The 19,242-nt window shown below is 39.5% G+C and overlaps 1 protein-coding gene across 2 annotated transcripts in view; it reads right to left on the minus strand.

Moving 5' to 3' along the window:
- The window catches only part of LOC138805553 (scm-like with four MBT domains protein 2), a 151,259-nt gene that overhangs the window by 35,659 nt on the left and 96,358 nt on the right, over positions 1–19,242 (minus strand). For both annotated transcript variants that reach the window (XM_069990306.1, XM_069990309.1), the window contains exons 10-11: positions 10,861–10,943; positions 5,618–5,744 (exon numbers count right to left, since the gene is read on the minus strand). In XM_069990306.1, the coding sequence (XP_069846407.1) occupies positions 5,618–5,744; positions 10,861–10,943 (210 nt within the window). The remainder of the gene's footprint in view (positions 1–5,617; positions 5,745–10,860; positions 10,944–19,242) is intronic.

Here is a 19,242-nt window from a genome sequence, read left to right on the forward strand (position 1 = left end):
GAGGGCAGACATGGGTGCAATGGAGAATAGAGATGCTTTGGGAGTGCCACAGGCATGAGGGATGTGAGAGGAGAAAGGCTAGGAGTCAACCCGAAGGAAGGTAAGTGATTTCCATCTTCTTTGGCAACAGAATCGGAACCTCTTCATGTTGGAAAAAAGCTGGGACAGGAAGAAAGATGGGGTGCAGAAGGGAGCATGTTAACTGTGTTAATATCCCCCAGTGAAAGCCAAAAGACTGGGCGAATGCTCAGGGGCTCAAGGGTGAGATAGGAGAACAGGTAGGAAAAATGCAAAGTGAGCCAGACTCTCCAAGAGCAAGTGAGATGTGGGGAGGAGGTTGGGCTGTACGCCTTCTATACCACTAATGCTAAGCTACGTGGTGGCTTTTTGAGTATCCTCTGCCCTGCAGCCAACTTCCTAGAGAATACAGATGGACAACACCATAGCTAGCAAGATCCAGGTGTTGTCTGAACAAAAACAGTAGAAATGGAATTGTGTGTTGATGAAGTATGTGTGTGTGTGTATGTACCTGTGTATGTGTGTAGAATTCCCACAATGACAAATGCAGCACTTATTATACAGCAGATACTTTTCCATAAGTTTAATCCTCATAACAACCCTTAGAACACAGGAGCCTTGCTATCCCCATTTTTGAGATGTGTACATCGAGGTACAAGAAATGAAGCACCTAGCAAGTGAATGGCTTAGGATTTGAACTTGGGTGATTGGGCTCCAGGGCCTTAGAAAGCACATGAGGCAGGCAGTTTCCATTCCTTCTCCTCCTTCTTTCACTGGGAGTGAGCCACTCTCAATTTATCCCCTTCCCAGATCCCATTTCAGAGCTCTTATCACCAGAGAAGAAGCCATATCAATGCCAGCTCTGTGGGCAGGCTCAGGCTCTCTCCAGAGCATCAGCATCTTGAGAACATGGTCACTCTGAAGTCACACCCATCACAGTGGCAGCTAAAAACCCCCAAATTTGCTTTTGTTCCTCTGCAACACCTTCTAAAGCCTCTCATTCATAACCTCCAAACAAGTCCCATTCTCCTTTAAGACTGCTGGTGTCGCCGAACATCACCCTCCTGAATGAAATGAAGTCTGTAACCTGTAAGGTCTCTTCTCATAAGTAGCTCTTCATCTTGAGCATCTTTTTCATGCATCCAGAAAAGACTGTTCTTATAGCTTGATTGACCTCATGAAAGTCACACGTTTAAAGACCTTAAAGCTACCACTGGGCTTGAAATGTAATTATTTCTACATCTGTATTTCCCTTGCCTCATTTTTGCAAGCATTGGCAAAATGCTTAGTAACTACCTGAGTTTTTCACAAATGAAAGGAAATTGAATGAGCTGTTTTCTACATCTTATCTCTTGTACACAAGAAGTTAACACCAACATTTTTTTTGCCCTGAACCACAAGTACCTTGCTCCTGTGACCTACTGTTGAATTTTAAAAAACTGCATAAAAGTCATCGGGGAGATGCTAGGACCTCGTGGCTCACACCTGTAATTCTAGCTACTCAGGAGGTTGAGCTTTGAGGATCATGGTTCAAAGCCAGTCTAAACAGGAAAACCCATAAGACCCCTCTCTCCAATTACGTACCAAAAAAGCCCGAAGGAGAGCTGTGGCTCAAGTGTTATAATGCTAGCTGTGACCACAAGAGCTCAGGGAGAGCATCCAGGCCTTGAGCTCAAACCCCAGCAGAAGAGAAGGGAAGGTTTTATAATGCCAATTGCCAGGCCCTACTTGGGAGTGGGGGAGTAAGAGGTGCTCTTTGGAACGTGCAGTTTGTTAGTACTCAGGTTGATTATAAAGTGGAGGGTGGATTACTGGAACTGAGACCAGCATTTTGAAAACTGGCTCAAGGAGTGTCTGAACATCAGATTAGAAGTGCAAAGTATCTTTCTCACACTGTTCGGGTGGGAAAACAGCAGTTCTTAAGAGACTGTCACATCTTAAATGGCTGTTTGATTCAGAAGCATACAGCCTGTTTAATCCTTCTGTCTACGCAGTAAACATTTAGCGAGCAAAGTGCACATGAGGTCTTATACAAACACCGTGCTGTGTGAGGTGCAGACAGGGACAGAGCCCCATGTAATGACTTGTCACATCAATAACACTATCAAGATTCTTGAAGACACAGTGTGTGGTTCTTTCTAATGGAGCAAGGGCTCCTGCAGGCAGGCAGATATCCAATGTCAGCTCTGACCTGCCTACACTGCGCCTTTACTCCCACCTAGCAGCCGTGACGGTGAGCACTGTGAGGAAATGAATTTACTCAGCGAATCGCCACAACCAGCCTGTGAGGCAGGCTACCATCAGCCATGTTCTATAGAGACCTACAAAGAAGAAGAGATTTTTCAACTAAAAAAGAGCTCGATATTCCCACATCTGGGAAAGCAGCACCCCATGCCATGGAATTTAGTCTTGCACCAGGAAGAAACTGACTCATTGAACATTAGTAAGAAGGCCATGATAGTACTTAATAAAGTACTGATGCTTTTTGAGCATCAGTAGTGGAAAATCAGATACTATGAAACTTTGTTTCAAGGTACAATGACTTAAACATAACACATATAAAATTACCTTCAGGCTCTGGGATCTATAGGAAACATAAATGAATTTCATGTTGAGATTTGGATTCCACCCCCGAAGATATCTATTAACCTATCTGCAAATATTCAAAAGCCCACACATGTGGTCTCAAGAACCCTGCATACTGGGTACTCCTCCTGCATTTGGCTAAGTACCCAGAAGTGTCTCAGAAAGTACACCTGACAAGAGAGGACAAGGAAGGCAACAGGAAGGTGGGAGCCCTCTTAAGGGTTCAAGAGCCAAAAGAACAAGTAAAACACTAAGACTATCTTTGTCCCCTCAAAAAACACTCTAAAATGAAGATCCAATGATCGGTGTGTGAGGAGGCAGATGTGGAAGTGCAAACCACTGTACAGATAAAAGCACTGAACTGGATGGAAACATCTTGTATTTAGGAGTAATGCTCCCGACTGTAGGGTATGGTGATTAAAGTAAGAACCATGATACCTGCTCCCAAACATTGAGTCATCACTACGTATACCCCTTCCCACTGGCTTATATGAACTCAGTTCCTTTCCCAATACTCATCGAAAATAACATATATTAATCTCACCTATTTTATTCATTGTTTCCTTTCCAACAGAGGAGCCTTTAAAGAGACTTAGGTAAAAAATTAACTAGCAATGATCATTTTACTATCTAGATGTAGTCAGTCACATGCTAAGAAGATTTCAAATCAATCTAATTCATAACAACAACTAATAAAATCCTTATAAAGTGCATTCTAATTTTAAAGGGTCAAATAAATGGTCTATAATCAGAATCATATAATTTAACATCCTCATATAAGATAATTTAATGGCTACAATGTTACCATAATGTAATAAATGCTTATCATTTTATCCTCAGGACTGAGAAAGGAAACTGTGTGTGTGTGTGTGTGTGTGTGTGTGTGTGTGTGTGTGTGTGTGTGTGTGCATTCATGTATACATATATAAGTAAAAGTACAATAAATAAGTTATTAAGCTGTCAGTTTAAAAGGTAAGTGATTATTAAGAAATAAAATCCAGAAAAATCAAAGCAAGATCAAGGAGACAGACTGGATTTTTACTTTGCTTATAATGTATTTTTTTAGTGATGAAACATATAAATGATTTGGACCAATAATAAATACCAAATAACAGTCAATAAATAAGTTAGAAATTTCAGTAGAAAATGTTCAACAATGTGTTTACAAGCACTTACACATAAATGGAAGTATATAAAAATGGGAATATATGGAAACAAATATATAAGTGGACAATCTATTTTCTGACTTGTTTTCTAATGTCAAAGCAGTCAATAAAAAAAGCTAACATGCTGATTTCCTTTCCTTTTTGGCTACCAGACTGAAAGTTTGTATCTGAAGGAGAGCAGCAAAAGGAGAAAATTCTGCCAAATTCTTCAATCCTGTTCAGCACTCTTCTATCAGGAGGGAAAGCTACAGAGTCAAGTGAATTAAGCAACAGAGAAAATGTCAACCACAATGACATGAACCCCAGGCAGATCTTAATGGCTTCGCAAGATTTTTCCCTCTGAAAATCAGGACACACTTACTGCTGTTTGTGTTAGGTAATTAACAGCTGTAAAACACACTGAAAGTAGAAACTGCTAAATAAATAATGACTGCCAAAGAATTTTACTCATCATGTGCTAAATAATAACGATGAAACATGGGCTTCTAACTTTACCAATTTGGTTTCCAAATTAATAATGCAAGCAAGACTCCAATCTCATTAACATGGCTTAGCATAGTGTTAAATTGCAAGTTAAATTTAGTGATTAGAAACACAGAAGGCGTCGGGTGTCTCCAAAAGCAGTTGATGCAACTCTTTATGCAGCAATGAAAACAAAGCCACGCTCTATTCCTATAACTGCAAAAACTATCACCATTCTGTCTATGTTTGGTTGATTTCAGGAAGCTGTTCTACTTAAAAATACACTAAGCAATGAGCCCTTAAGAACTGTTATTTATTCCAAATTTGAAACTAACCATAGCAATGTTTAAAACTATTTTCTTAAAAATTAACAATTGAACATCTACGAAGACTATTCTCTATATTTTTCTTTTCTTTTCTCTACATTTACTTTTGCAAACACCTTTTTAAAACCTGTTAATAAGGAAAACAGGGATGAGATGATAAAAGCACCAATCTTAGACCTTCCGTCCAACATTTCTACCTCAGTGTTGTCATGAGTATGTTGTAGGATTTAAACTCTGCAGAGCCCAGAAGAGCTGGCAATATTGTACAATATTATACAATATTGTACAACTCCTAGCTTTTCTTTTGCTATGGCATGTATATTCTCATTAACTTTAGAGTTCTGTGAAATCTTGGAAAAAACAAAGAATTATACAAGTCATGGGAAAATATAAAGGATTAAATTCATATCAGTTATTCCTCATGAAAAACATAGCTGGTAAAATCAGCATTCTAGCTAAATCCAAAATTTGATCAAGGTTCTATTCACAAAATGTTCTATTCTGTGAATGTTCTGTACAGTTACAAATAAAGTGTAGCTATAAAAGGCAGTTTCAACATTACTGACTATGCAATATACATCTTATTTATTATCCATTTGGGGAGGTAGTTAGCCCCCACCCAATTAGTATTTTAAGAGAAAATTAAATGTCTATATAAGAAATCCAAATAAAGGGTATTATTCGTATTAAAATGCAAACATATCATTTGATTCCTATAATAACTGAGCCCTTAAATACCATTTTTTAGTGACTCATATTAATTTAATTGTGACATTAGCTTTCATAATCATAGATGTAAAAAGACCACTGTGTTCCAAACATAATTATCTCACCGGCATTTCATTGCATGAAATTATTAGTTAAGAGGAGCGCCTTGGAATGCATTTGTATTTGATTAGTTTCACTTATTTAAGAACACTGAATAATTTAAAATCTGTTTAATCAGGGGGGAAACAAGAGGAGCAATTCTGAGTGGTGAATTCTGTACCCTGTCCTTTCCAGAGGGCAAGAGGGAGAGTAGTACCTAAAGTTCTTCAGGCAATTATGAATTGTACCTACCTTCTAAGTGAAGCCATAGCAGCCGTCCCTTCACACTGACCACGGAAGCCACGCAGAGTTCTCCTGGATTTCTGGGATTCACAGCTTCAAGTTTCATATTCTTGGTGAAACCCCGACTAAAAGATGTCTAAAAGAGAAACAGAACCAGCACTGAGCCAGTGGCTGACAGCAGGCCACATAGGTGATCACAGGGCTGTCCAAGAATATTCGTGAACGAACCTGAGGAGAGAACCTTGACTTCTTAGTTCTCATAGCCCAGAAGTGAGAGCAATGCTTAGCACATAGAGGGTGATGAATATTTATCAAAGGACAGTATACATACCTTCTCTCTTTCCAGTTCCACATGCACCCTGATTTTATTGATCACTAATGTGCATCTCGACTCTATTCCCCCACATTTTTGCTTAAAATCATCCCTTGAGGGGGTACAGGTAGGCAGATGAAGTGATCATCTGACATTATTTTCTTTGAAAGGACATTTGAAAAATGTCTCCTAGCATTTCTTTCTTTCTTTCTGCATTGTTGTTGATGATTTGGTGCTAATACTAGGGATTGAATGCAGGGCCTCAAGCTCTTGCGTGGCTATTTTGCTCAAGGCTGACACTCTACCACTTGAACCACAGCTCCACTTTTATCTGTTCATTGGTAAACTGGAGATAAGAGTCTATTGGATTTGTCTGTCTAGGCTGACTTTGTACCACAGTCCTCATAGTTCAGCCTCGTGAGTCAGCCAAGATTACAGGTGTAAGCCGCCAGTACCCAGCTTAGCATTTCTTATAGGCAGGTCTGCCAGTGATGAATTCTGTTTTCTTTCATCTGAAATTACCTTTAATTTCCTTTTTCCCCCTTCGGTTTTATTTATTTATATTCATTTTTTAAAAATTAACTTTGCAATTTTTACATATAGAAAAATGCCCTGACTGGGGTGCGCTGTTTTACAAAGGTAGGACTGGAAGACCAATGAGGGATTCATTCACATGCTCTTCACCGCAAGTGAGCTGCAGAAGAGATGATGCTCACATTCTCCAAAATCCCTTCTCTGGTTCCCTGGCACCCAGGCCTGCCTCCTCAAGCCACAGCTCCAAGCAATTTCCCATCTATGTCTTGCCTTTCTCATTTTATATTCATGTAAATGGAATCACACTATATCCAGCCTTTTGAGTCTAGCATTTTTCCCCTAGCCACAGACATCTGAGATTCATCTATGCTATTGCTTGTTCTGTTTTATTGCTGAGTAGTTTATGTATCACTGTTTACCCATTACCAGATAAAGGACATGTGAGTCATTTTCAATAGTAAGTAACGGTGAATCAATCTGCTGTGCACACTCAGGTGCAAGTTCTTATATAAATGGAAGTGTTTTTGTTTTTACAACTAAGTTTATTTTCTCATAATTCTGGAGCCTGTAAGCTGACAAGATGTCATCAAGTTGGTCATCAAGATGGAACCACATTGATGGTTGGGTGGCTTCTCTGCTTGGCTTGTAGAAGGTCATCTGATCATGTGTTCTTATATGGTCTTCACTCTGTGTGTGTGTGTGTGTGTGTGTGTGTGTGTGTGTGTGTGCTTGCACACACACACACACACACACACACACACACACACACATGTGCATGCCCTCTAATTTCTTCTTATACAGACGCTAGTCATAGCGGATTAGGACTTACCAATATGGCCTTCTTTTATCTGAATTACTTCTTCTACCTACCTCTAAATACACACTCTAAGCAAAGGTATGTGGAAGAGGATTAAGATTTGATTGCATGAATTGTGAGGGACCCAGTTCAACTAAACTTTTGTTTCTTTGAAAATAGGATTGCTGGACCCTATGACAAATGAATGCTTGCTCTTTGAAGAAACTGCACAATTCTCTTCCAAACTGGCTACACCATTTTGCATTCTGACCAGCAGTATGTGAGTGTTCCGGATTTTAGAAGTCCTCATCAGCACTTGGTATTTCAACACTTAAACACTTTTAGCCATTCTATTAGGCATCTAGTGGTATGTCACTGGTTTCAACTTGCATCTCTACTACTGACTGACAAGTCAGAGTTTGATGGGCTTCAAATGACAAACTCTTGAGATGAGCCCAAATCTTAGTTCTCTGCTTTTATCCTTAACTACCTGGCACATACATGGCTCAAAGATCAGCCACACATGTTGGTAGCATTTCTACCTACAACTTGCAAGTTTCCCTTGACTGAAACACCTCCCACTTTCAGTATCTTTGGTTGCCAAAATTCTGTAACCTGGCTCATCAAGGCAGAAAAGCATGTGAGTTTTCTATCATGCTTTCAGTCATTCCCCAAATTGACAACTCTGTCTATGTTCATGCCAAAAGCTAAAAACTGGGAAAACCAGACCATGCTGCTGCTTCTTGTCCAACCACTTGCTGCCCTCCAGAACAGCCTGTTCAGTTCATTCTGCAGTCACTTCCTGTATTTGTTTTTGGTACTCGACTGGAGTTAAATTGCTTCAGAAGGATCAATTCAGGAGTTTCCTCAGTCAATACTAGAAGCAAAATTCCTTCCTTATTACTGTTTTTAAATAAATGATATGAAATCTTCCCAAATCATCAGTCACTACGAATTATAACTCGATATGTTACAATACTATAGCAACACATCTTTTCTGAGATACATAAACTGACATAAACAGGTTCCTGTAAGTAATAGAGCCTACAACTTTCCATGACTTGTGAAAAGAATTCAAGGTATCTAAATCATAGTTGTGTCTTTCTACAAAAAAACAAGTTGAAAAATGTAATCATATCTTTATGTAATCAGAATAAAACCACATACTTCATGTTAAAAAATCAATTTTCTCTTTTCTTTATGACTTATTGGAAAGAGAGAAGCAGAGGCATTTTTTTTTTTCTAACTGGGCTTTTTTTCCCTGAGAGTCATCTCATCTCATCTACACACATTATATATTGAGATTCTTCCTGATAATACAACTCAATAGGCTGCTTGAAAAACCTTTAAGTAAATTCAAATGCATTTTATCTACTTAATAAAGGAAGGCTACCACCGCCAAACCTATTTTCATTTCAACTCACTGCTTGAGGGTAATTTCTAAGGGATCAATAGCAAAACTGTTACCTCTGAGTTTTATTTTACTAAGCATTTGCCTGTGCCAATCCATTTCATAACCGCCTCTGATTGTTAAACATCCCAGGGGGAAATGTGTTCCAAGCATCCAATTCTATACCAGCTCTCTTGTAGTACACACAAGATGTGTGATTAAAAAGTAAATTCATAATAGACATTCCATTAAAGAGCACTTGTAGCAAGCTAGTGGCAATAATGCAATGCATATGCCAATAGGCAGACAACAAGTCTGCCTATTAAAACAAACAGAAAACCAGAAACAATGCCATTCCTAATGAATACACAAGCACATTCATTAAAGCGGATTTAACCTTGGTGGCTAAAGCTGGAAAATACAGATGCCAACTGAGTATGTGACTTCTTGCTCCACAATTAAAAGACATTTAGGCAAATCCTGGTTCAAAGAAAGCCAAAGATTGAAAGAAAAAAGAAGAAGAGGAAGAGGGAGAAGGAGGGAGGGAGGAGGCAGCAACAGAAGGAAGCTTTAGGGGAACTATGTAGTTATTCCTAAAGTACAGAACAAAGGGGCTGCATAAAAATTCCCTTCCCAAGACTGAAGACTCAGGGAAGGCATATACATTGTAAGGTAGAAAGCACAATCTAAAATGGACTTTGGGGGCGTTAAAGGGAGTAAATGAAAGACAGCCAGGCAGGTGATTCTGAGATGGCGACATCAATGTCACCATATTGACGTCCAGGAAGTGTCACTGCACTTAAGATGCCTTAGGACTCATTGGCTGATGTCTTCATGGTGCTTCACGGCTGTGACCCTCATCACTTAAACATATGCCAAGTAGTTCTTCGGAGACACTGTTGTGTGTGCAAAAGCAATGTCTTCCAGTGGAAAGTTCATTTAGCCCTCCACGAAGCCCAATTTCCAACTCTGGCACCTATTTCCTCCTAGATTTATAAGGACATGTCCTCTTAACCTTCTACAATCTCATTTTAACTTCTGCTTAGTCTTGAGCTTCCACTAAGCAGCCCCTTTTCTCTCTGGCTGTCCATAATCTGTGATCCTGTAGTAGAAATGACTTCAGGGATGACTCAAAGTCAATAGTGCCAGAAGCTCAGGCTCAGAAACAAGTCTGACAAGAGTGTGCTTCATAAAACTACCTTGGATAACTATATAAACACACACTGGTTGCTATCACAAAAATCCTATTATTATGCTGGTGAGGTATTTTTGAATAAGGTAGTGGCTTAAGTAAAGCACAAAACTCTTCTTATTGATTATTGAAGTCCTTAATAAGGTAATCAAAGAAAAAATAAAATTATAATTTTTCAGAAGTCTCAGGAACAAAGCCTTGCTTAACAGTTGGCTCAGCATTATAACATCATATGTTAAGGACATATCCTATGGTGTACCGTTGATGGCCACTGTGCACTGGTATTTGTACAGTCTTCCCCAGTATGGTGTCATAGCTAGGATATAGTAGCTCTCAGCCCAAACCCATTTCTTGGCATCACTTACAACAGCTGAGAGATTAAGTCTCATCAATGGAAGGTAGAGCCATATAATATGTCACCACCAGACTACTGTAGTTAGAATGAAGGATTTTATCCTCTTAATCTTTTTTTCTTTTCTGCTGGCTCTCTCAGGTGCTAAGTCTAGCCCATGTCTCACCAAAATGAGAACCACCCACTAAAGACAGCACCCTGAAATATTCTTATTTTTATATTTTATTTTATTTTTGTCGGTTGTGGGGCTTGAACTCTGGGCCTGGGCACTGTCCCTCAGCTCTTCAGCTCAAGGCTAGCGCTCTACCACTTGAGCCACAGCACCACTTCCGGTTTTCTGAGTTTTACTGGAGATAAGAGTCTCACAGACTTTCCTACCCAGAAAGTCATGGACTTTCCTGCCTGGCTTTGAACTGCAATCCTCAGATCTCAGCTTCCTGAGTAGCTAGGATTACAGGCATGAGCCATGGGCACCCGGCTTACCTTGAAATATTCTATAAGCAATAAATAAACCTTTAACAGGCTAAAGTCACTGTACGTTTATTAGCCAATTTGCTTCTACAGCTAAAGGGGAACTTTTGAGACACTCTGAAGGTGTGTGATGCTGATAGACAGCAAACTGTATAGCGAACAGCATCCATGATGTACAAAGGGGTAACAGGGGAAGTCGCTTACATTTCTGAAGCAGAAGGGAGGTGCTTCCTCTGCTGCATGCTGCTTATGATAATCTGCCCAGTCAAAGTCCTGGCCAGAGTAACCTGTGAACGACAATATAGATATCATCAGCTGGGCCAAGTGCCAGGCAAATGAGCAATCCTCCCCATGGGTAAGTGACGAGAATGAGTAAGCGGTCACCACCATGCCACTGAAAGGCAAGCCTAACAGTCTTCTGGATTTGAGGAGGGCGGAGTGAGACACTTTAGAAACTGTAATGTACTGAATCTGAATACAAGCGAGGCACACCTTTGTGATCCTAAGGTTGCACCTGGAACCAGATGAGGAAGGATGGACTTTACCTACAGCCCTGCAGTGGCTTTTCCCCAGTGGGGAGATTTGCTATCAGGGAGGACACATGAAAGAGAACACAGCACACACACATTCTTAGAATCCATTTTTTTCAGACATAAACAATGATACTTACCTTCATATGCATTGGGGAAGAAAAACAGAGAAGATGACTTAAAAATGTAATCAAATGAACAACAGAAGGCTAGTAGAGGAATAAAGGCAAGGGAGACAAAATCCCCCAAAGAAAAGAAGGAAGAGGAGGAATGAAGGTAAGCTTCTCTTTGACCTGTATTGCTGAAAAGGAAGGAAAGGAGAGTTGACACAGGGGCCTCTCTGGTGTGATGGTTTGAGGGCACACCTGAGATTCTGGGAGGAGCCTGAGAAGCAGCTACTTGTGTGCATGGAATTTAATTAAATACTGCTCTTGCCCGTGTCACTTTACTTATTGACTCCATTTTTACAGGAGGGCATGGAATTATGCAATATACATCCACCATAGCAGCCATGAAAAGATGAGGTGAGAGGAGAGTTTGGAATCAAAAATAAGAAAAACACAACTCAATGCTAAAGGCTCACACCTGTAATCCTAACTACCCAGGAGGCTGAGATCTGAGCATCGCTATTTGAAGCCAGCCCCTGCAGATAAAATCCATGACTCTTCAATTAACCAGAAAAAATGTTGAAAGTGTAGGTTTGTCTCAAGGGGTAGAATGCCAGCCTTGAATACAAAAGTTAAGCAAGACTCGAACTCTGAGTTGAAGACCCAGTATTGGAAAAAAAAATAACACACACAGACACAGACACACAGACACACAAACACACAGACATACACCACACAGACACACACACAGACACACAGACACACACACACACACACACACACACACAAAACCAACTTCCTGAGGTGGAGGGGAGGAGCTAGCTGGAATACAAAACATTTGGGGATGCTCATAAATTTGCGTCTACTGTAGGGTCAACATCTACTTAGATAAAACTTTCCAATTAAGAAGTCACTCCATGGAAGTGAACGTGTAACTCAAGAGGTAGAGCACTAGCCTTGAGAGAAAAAGCCAACTGAGAACACCAGGCCCCTGTGTTCAATCCCCAGTACTGGCATACACATTTTAAACAGCCCCCTCACCCCTATTTCTTACATAGAGACATCTAGCTGGGCTTTAGAGCCACCGTTTAATGGGCTTTAAAATGTCACTCTCTGTGTTGTCTTAGATGTGCATTCAATTCTTCTATATATCCAAGCTTTGAGAGTGTCTGCAGGGAGCCATTTTTAATCTAATAATTTTTAGATATAATCAAGTCTTGCTGGGTATTATCTAAGCAACAATTAATTATTCTGCCTCTAAAATTCACTCCTTTGCTTAACGTTGGAACAGCTTAGACTTTTCTTCCTTCTCCTTCTCCTCTCAGGGAGCCTTATTCACTCCATCAGTTAAAATTCTTTTCCTTTGGGCAGATAATGAGCTTTCTTTGTAAGGCAGTTTTGTGACAGCTCAGAAAATAACTGCTACATAAAAACAAATTGCCATGGATTGTATAATAGAGACAAGAGGGGTCAATTATACTCATTAATCAACAAAGACAGCACAAGAAATGCTGAGGCTGTAGCCAGGAAAACATGTTTTCAGCCTGGAGGGAGGGGGAGAAAGAATAGAGAGGAGAAGAAAATAAAAGGAAATAAAACCCCTTGGGCTATTAAAATCTGCAACAAGCTGCCCTGGGAGACTGTTAAACCATATCTATTAGAGTTATTTAAGCCTTTATTAGTGTTTGTTCTGAATGAAATTCCAAGTGTTCCAGATCCAAAAGGGAAGAGGTTGATGATCTCTTTTCTTATGATACAAATTCATTGACATAACCCAGCTTCCCTTGTAAACATTTCCCTTGGCAGTACAAATGGATGATGCTTTTGAAAAAGTATTTGAAAATAAATAAATATACCCATGCCCTTTGACTGAACAACTTAACTTCTGGGAACCTATCCTATTTTAAAAAATGACCCGAAAAACTATCATACGTTAAGATACTCTGAGCACTATGATTGGTAATCCTTGTGGAACTGGAGAGAGAAGCGCTGAAATATTTTCTTTTATCCACAAGAAGTGCTGAGACGTTGCCAAGTTTACCCAGTCTACAGAATGCTGCACAACTTGTTGAAAAAAAAAATCATTTAAGGAGAAAGGATTGTCATGGCTGTAGATGAACAGACTGCTGCAAATTTAATGCAGACAGATATAAAAATATGCAACCATCAGAAAAATCAAAGAAAACCTTAAGAATAAACATTGAGATAATTAGCTTGGACTTGTGGCTATTTAGGTTTTTGTTGTTGTGGCTGCAGTTTGTTTTTTAACCTCTTTATGTTTTTCAAGTTGTCAATAATAAACACGAAATGATTTCAATAGCAAAAGTTATTTAGCCAGAATATCTTTGCTCTGCTTTACAATATAACTGAAGCATGGGTCAGTGTGTGCAAATAGCAAGTTTATTTAGGACCAAAATATATAACACAATACAATATACATTCTTAGAGCAGCCTCTCAATTCTGTCTCCGAATCTTATGTTCACCCAGCAGCTCTCTGGGGGCACCAATTCGATGCACTACTCTTAGAAGCTCATCTCTTCCCTTTCAAGCTCATGCTTTTAGTGCTTTGGAAACAACCAAACATTCTCTGAATACCCAATGAAGCCACACACTCAATGGTATTTCTTCCTGGGACAAACATCCACATGGCCCGGCTGAGGAAGTGAGATTGCACAGAGCTGGCCAGGCAGAACAGGCACTGGGAGCCATCTGCCCGTTCCAAAGCAGGCCTTTCTCAATGTGCTCTACATTGCATCATACCAGGGTTCTTGTAGTGCATGGGTTTACAGGAAGGATGGCAACAACCCAAATAGGGACGAATGCATGTCTTCCATCAGACTGTTTGCTAAAATAGCCATGTGGCTGGGGAGTGCATCCCAGTAGAGCAAACAGGATGTACCGAATCTTCAGGAGACGATGTGCCACCATAATGTAGGAAGAACATCATGGTGTGGCTGGAACAGATTGAAGAGGGACATTCACAACATGAGACTAGACAAGGAGGTGAAGCTCAGAATGAGTGGGCTTTGTCAGCCATAGTCATGGCCGTGGCGTTGGCACCGAGTGAGGTGGAGGTGGGAGATATTGGAGGGCCAGAACACTGGTAGAATGTGTGGAAGGTATGTTTTGGTATGATAAAACTGACTGCAAAGGGTGAACTAAAGGAAGTCAGGTGAACACAGTAACAAGATGGTACTTAATGGTCACCTGAGCTGAGTGGTCATAAAAAACATGCAGTCAGATCAGAGACAACATTTAGTCCAGTTCTGAAAATATCAAAAAGATTCCCAGAGAACTCGAAGATGTCTCAGTCTTCAAGGGTATCTATTTATTAAGAGTCTGAGTTCAACAGGGAGAAATGCTAACATCTTTTGAAAGAAGGAGTGTTTCTATCATTTCCTCTGCCCTTTCTAAAATATAACGGATGACAGAATGGACTAAAGACACCAGCCAGTGATAAGGTTTGTTCTTAGGAAAGGAGCATGAATTAGGTAGGATTCACGGTCAGCCCCAGTGATCTAAAACATACTTCTATTTCCTACATTATGTTAACTTAATGTGCCTATTCAACAGCCAGCTAAGAGACAAATCAAAAGGCTAAAATAAGCCATTTGCTTCACACTGTGTTCCCATGTTTTTACAAAAGAAATCAAACACTTCTTACAGAAGATCCTTGCAGGGTGGAACTCTTCCTCTTCGAAGTCTATAATCTTTGATATGACATGCCGTGAAGGATCATGACATAATGTAAATATAGCAAGTCACAAGTGATAACCTATACACCTTTCTACTTCCTTTATTTATGAATTTGTTCAATCTGAACTTTTAATAGGACCTCTGAGGTCGGCATGTTGTTTGTTTACTGGGTTTAAATTAATGGAATCAAAACTCCAAGGTTCTAGCCTTTCCTTAACAGGGAAAACACTTAAAGAAAGCTACTGAAATTTCCTCATCTGTTTTGGCTTAACTATCTTGTCTCCAAGGTCTGGGGATAGACTTAAAAAAATTAATAGCAATAGAGCCAAAACAAAGCCTTGGAAGATCTGTGTCCTTTGCAGTCTCTTTCAGTGCCAGATGCCCTTCCTTTCTTCAGCTGCTTCCCACTTAATATTATTTAGGAACAAGTCAACTCATAACTGCAAGCAGTGTTCATGGTTTTTAAAGGAATCTCAACCCTGTAATTAATTCCTGGAAAACATGTGAAATTATCTGGCAACAAGGATAATAAATCCTACATATTCTAAAAATAAACCTCAGAATTTAAATCGAATATAACAAACTGATATTTTTTAAAAAGCTCCTCCATTTGTATATGAATAAAGCAAGGAATGATGTTTGAAAACTTCCACAGCAGGATTCCCAGCCTTTGGGTTAAGATAAGGCCTCCAATAAACGACCTCAAAAGGAAACCCTAAACCACACTACAAAAACCACCACGTCTAAATTCTTATTCATTTTAATTATACAAATAAATATATTCCACTGTTGTAAGATGGGAAGGGAGGTCAACAAATAAAGCCACAAATGTGTAACAGCCTTCCACACTTGGAAGATTAATCCCTAGAAATACAGAATTCACAACTTCTTCAAAGTCATGGTTCATTAACATCTGCTAGTCCTATGTAGGGTTACCAAAATTCCCCAGAAGTAATAAGATGAATTGATTTTTATGGAGAATGCAGGGAGTAAGAACAGCAGAAACCTTAACTATGATTATGCAGAAAATAAATCAACCACAACCTCAGGATTCCAGTATCATTTAAAACAACAGAACTTCACTTCCTCAGGTAGAAAATGATTGAGGTTAAAACCAAGACTCCACCTTACAAAGTGCTTTCTAATATGAGGGGGGAAAAAAACTTCTTTTTTTGGGGGGGGGGTCTGGTCGTGGGGCCTGAACTCTGGGCCTGGGCGCTGTCCCTCAGCTCTTCAGCTCAAGGCTAACGCCCTACCACTTGAGCCACAGTGCCACTTCTGGCTTTTTTCTTTTTGCTTATGTGGTGCTGAGGAATCGAACCCAAGGCCTCATGCATGCAAGGCAAACACTCTACCGCTGAGCCACCTTCCCAGCCCAACTTCTACTTTTAAAAGCATGAAGCATGTATTGAGTTCAAAAACTTGAAGAATTCGGTGCAAGCGGTTCTGCTACTCAGAAGTCCATCACCCACGGGAGTATAGTTCCAAGCTAAACTGGGCAGGAAAATTGTGAGATTCTACTTCCAAAACCAGCAGAATGCTAGAGTGGCTCAAGTGGTAGGACACCATAGAAGCAAGTACAATGCCTGGAATTCAAACTCTAGTGCCAGGAAAGACAGACAGACAGACAGACAGACAGACAGACAGACAGACAGACAGACAGACAGACAAAGATAGAAACTTGAAAAGGTAAAAATAGTATAGTCATCCCTCTGTACCAGGAAGACTGATTTTCCCCATCCAGACACCAAAATCCATGTGGGCACAAGCTCCATATATAAAATGACACAATATTTGTATACAACTTACACACATCCTTTGTATACTTTATATTAGATTATGTTATACTTTATATTATACTTTATATTATTTATATTTATTTAATTATATATATATATTTTTTTATTTTTTAGGTCCGGTCGTGGGGCCTGAACTCTGGGCCTGGGCACTGTCCCTCAGCTCTTCAGCTCAAGGCTTGCGCTCTACCACTTGAACCATAGTACCACTTCCGGCTTTTTTCTTTTTGCCTATGTGGTGCTGAGGAATCGAACCCAGGGCCTCAGGCATGCAAGGCAAGCGCTCTACCACTGAGCCACCTTCCCAGCCCTTTAATTATATTTATTATACATAGTCTATATGCTATATACTTTAATCCTCAGGCTCTTTTTCACAGTAAAGTCTGAGAATCTTTGATTCTCTACATTCATCAAAACTAAATCCCTCTCTTCTCTATATGGACTTTTACCTCAACTAAAAAAAAATGTAGTATGTGAATATGATTTTTATTTGTATTTATTTCATTATGATAAGTTTGCTAAGAGTCATTGTGTTGCCTATACTATGTATTAATCTAGTCCTATTCCTGACTTTTTATATATAAGTTGCTAGTGTTTGGGTGTTTCTGGGGAGAAGGGTTTTTTTTTTCTTGTTTTTACTAGTCAATAAGTGAAAATTCTATTGCACGCAAACAGACTCAAGGCCACCAGACAACTCTAGTAAAGTACTATAAATTCTGAACTAATAACACCCATCATTTCTTGAATGCTTTAAGGTTTTAAAAAGTTATCAGGGAGCTGGGCATCAATGGCTCATGCCTGTAATCCTAGCTACTTGGATGATGGACATCAAAAGGCTCCTAGTCCAGGCCAATGTATGCATACAAGTAAGATCACTTCTCAAGCAATAGCTGGGTGTAGTCGCATGTGCCTGTTGCCCTAGCTACTGCAGCAAGTAAAGAATGAAAGGATCTCAGTCTAGGTGTGCACCTAGGCAGGAAGTAAAACCCTATGTCAGAAATAACCAGTCCATAAGAGGGATGAGGACATGATTCTACATGAAGAATACCAGTTTATCAACAACCAAGCTCTGAGTTCAAACTCTTGCCTCCCTAAAGTTATCACTGAGACTTTTTTCATGGCAGGCATTAACAACCACTGTGAGCATTATCCTACAAAGAATTTATCGTATTTATAAAGAAACATTCTTTCATCTTCAAGGTTTTGTAAAAGACATGCTTTACTTTCTATAGAGGAGTGAATGCTCAGAAGGCTGCAGAAAGACAATTTTACTTCTTCAAGTAACACAAATACTCGTGATAAACAAAACACAGATTAATAGTGTACAGTTATTGGGAATTAAAAAGCTTCAAATATAAAAAATATTTAACTTTATTAATGTATTGTGTAGTTCTCTCACTGAATATTTAAAAATTCAATTACATTAACATAAAACAACTTTTAATATCATAAAATCCAAGTATCCAAATAGACACACCTATTTTCCTCATAACCATTCAAGCTAGGCCAACAATTTATTTTCATACAGTTCATAGGCTACCCATTTAAAAACTCTAATGATACTCGTACAGTGAAGCTCCTGCCACAATTGGACTAATCAAGCAACCAAAACATTGATATAAATATATTTCCCTTTGGAATTTCTAAACAGATCCAATTATTTACTAGAAATTTTCAAAGCTTAACCAAGCAATACTTTAGATAGGTAGAAAAAGTTCCTTTCAGTGACACTGGCTCCATCCCCTACATAATTTATTACACAAGTTAGAAGAAACAAAGATGGCCCTAGGATAGGATGGGCTTTCAAACTTGGCAGGTGATGGGTTCTTGAATTCCATAGTAGGAAAGTCCATCTTATCTACTGCCAACAGATCACCAATAAGAGAAAGCTGGGTGGCCATATTAAAGGTTTATAAAAATACTTAAGACTTATGATCTGTTTGATTTTGCAGAGCACCTGAAGCCTACTGTAAGAGTCTACATTGAGTCTTGAAAACAGAAGCACAATGATTAGGTCCAAAGGCTGGTGGGAACTGAAACACAAACACACACAGAGGAGTTATGTGCATCATGAAGCACACAGAGTCAGAGCCAGGCCTCTTGCCTGCCACTCCCAATCTGTGGGACCTTGAGCATATAATCTCTCTGTGTCTAAGTGGCTTCACGGCATTCTTTTGAGGACTAAATGAGTCAGACACTTAAGACAGTGATTGGATATATGCAATAGAATTTTACTCATTCATCAGGAAGAATGATATTATATCCTTTGCAAAGAAATGGATGGACCTGGACAAAACAGTTACATGAACTAAGTCAGGCTCAGAGAGACAAAGATCTCATGTTTTCTCTATGTGTAAGTTAAGTCTAAATTATATAGGACCATATAGGATCAAGTGCATATAAAACGAACATATTAACTGAAACATGGTATAGGCAGGGGAGGATTCCATTGGTGG

The sequence above is a fragment of the Dipodomys merriami genome, unplaced genomic scaffold (assembly GCF_024711535.1).
Source record: "Dipodomys merriami isolate MVZ:Mamm:240054 unplaced genomic scaffold, mDipMer1.0.p SCAF_4, whole genome shotgun sequence".
Classification (NCBI taxonomy): domain Eukaryota; kingdom Metazoa; phylum Chordata; class Mammalia; order Rodentia; family Heteromyidae; genus Dipodomys; species Dipodomys merriami.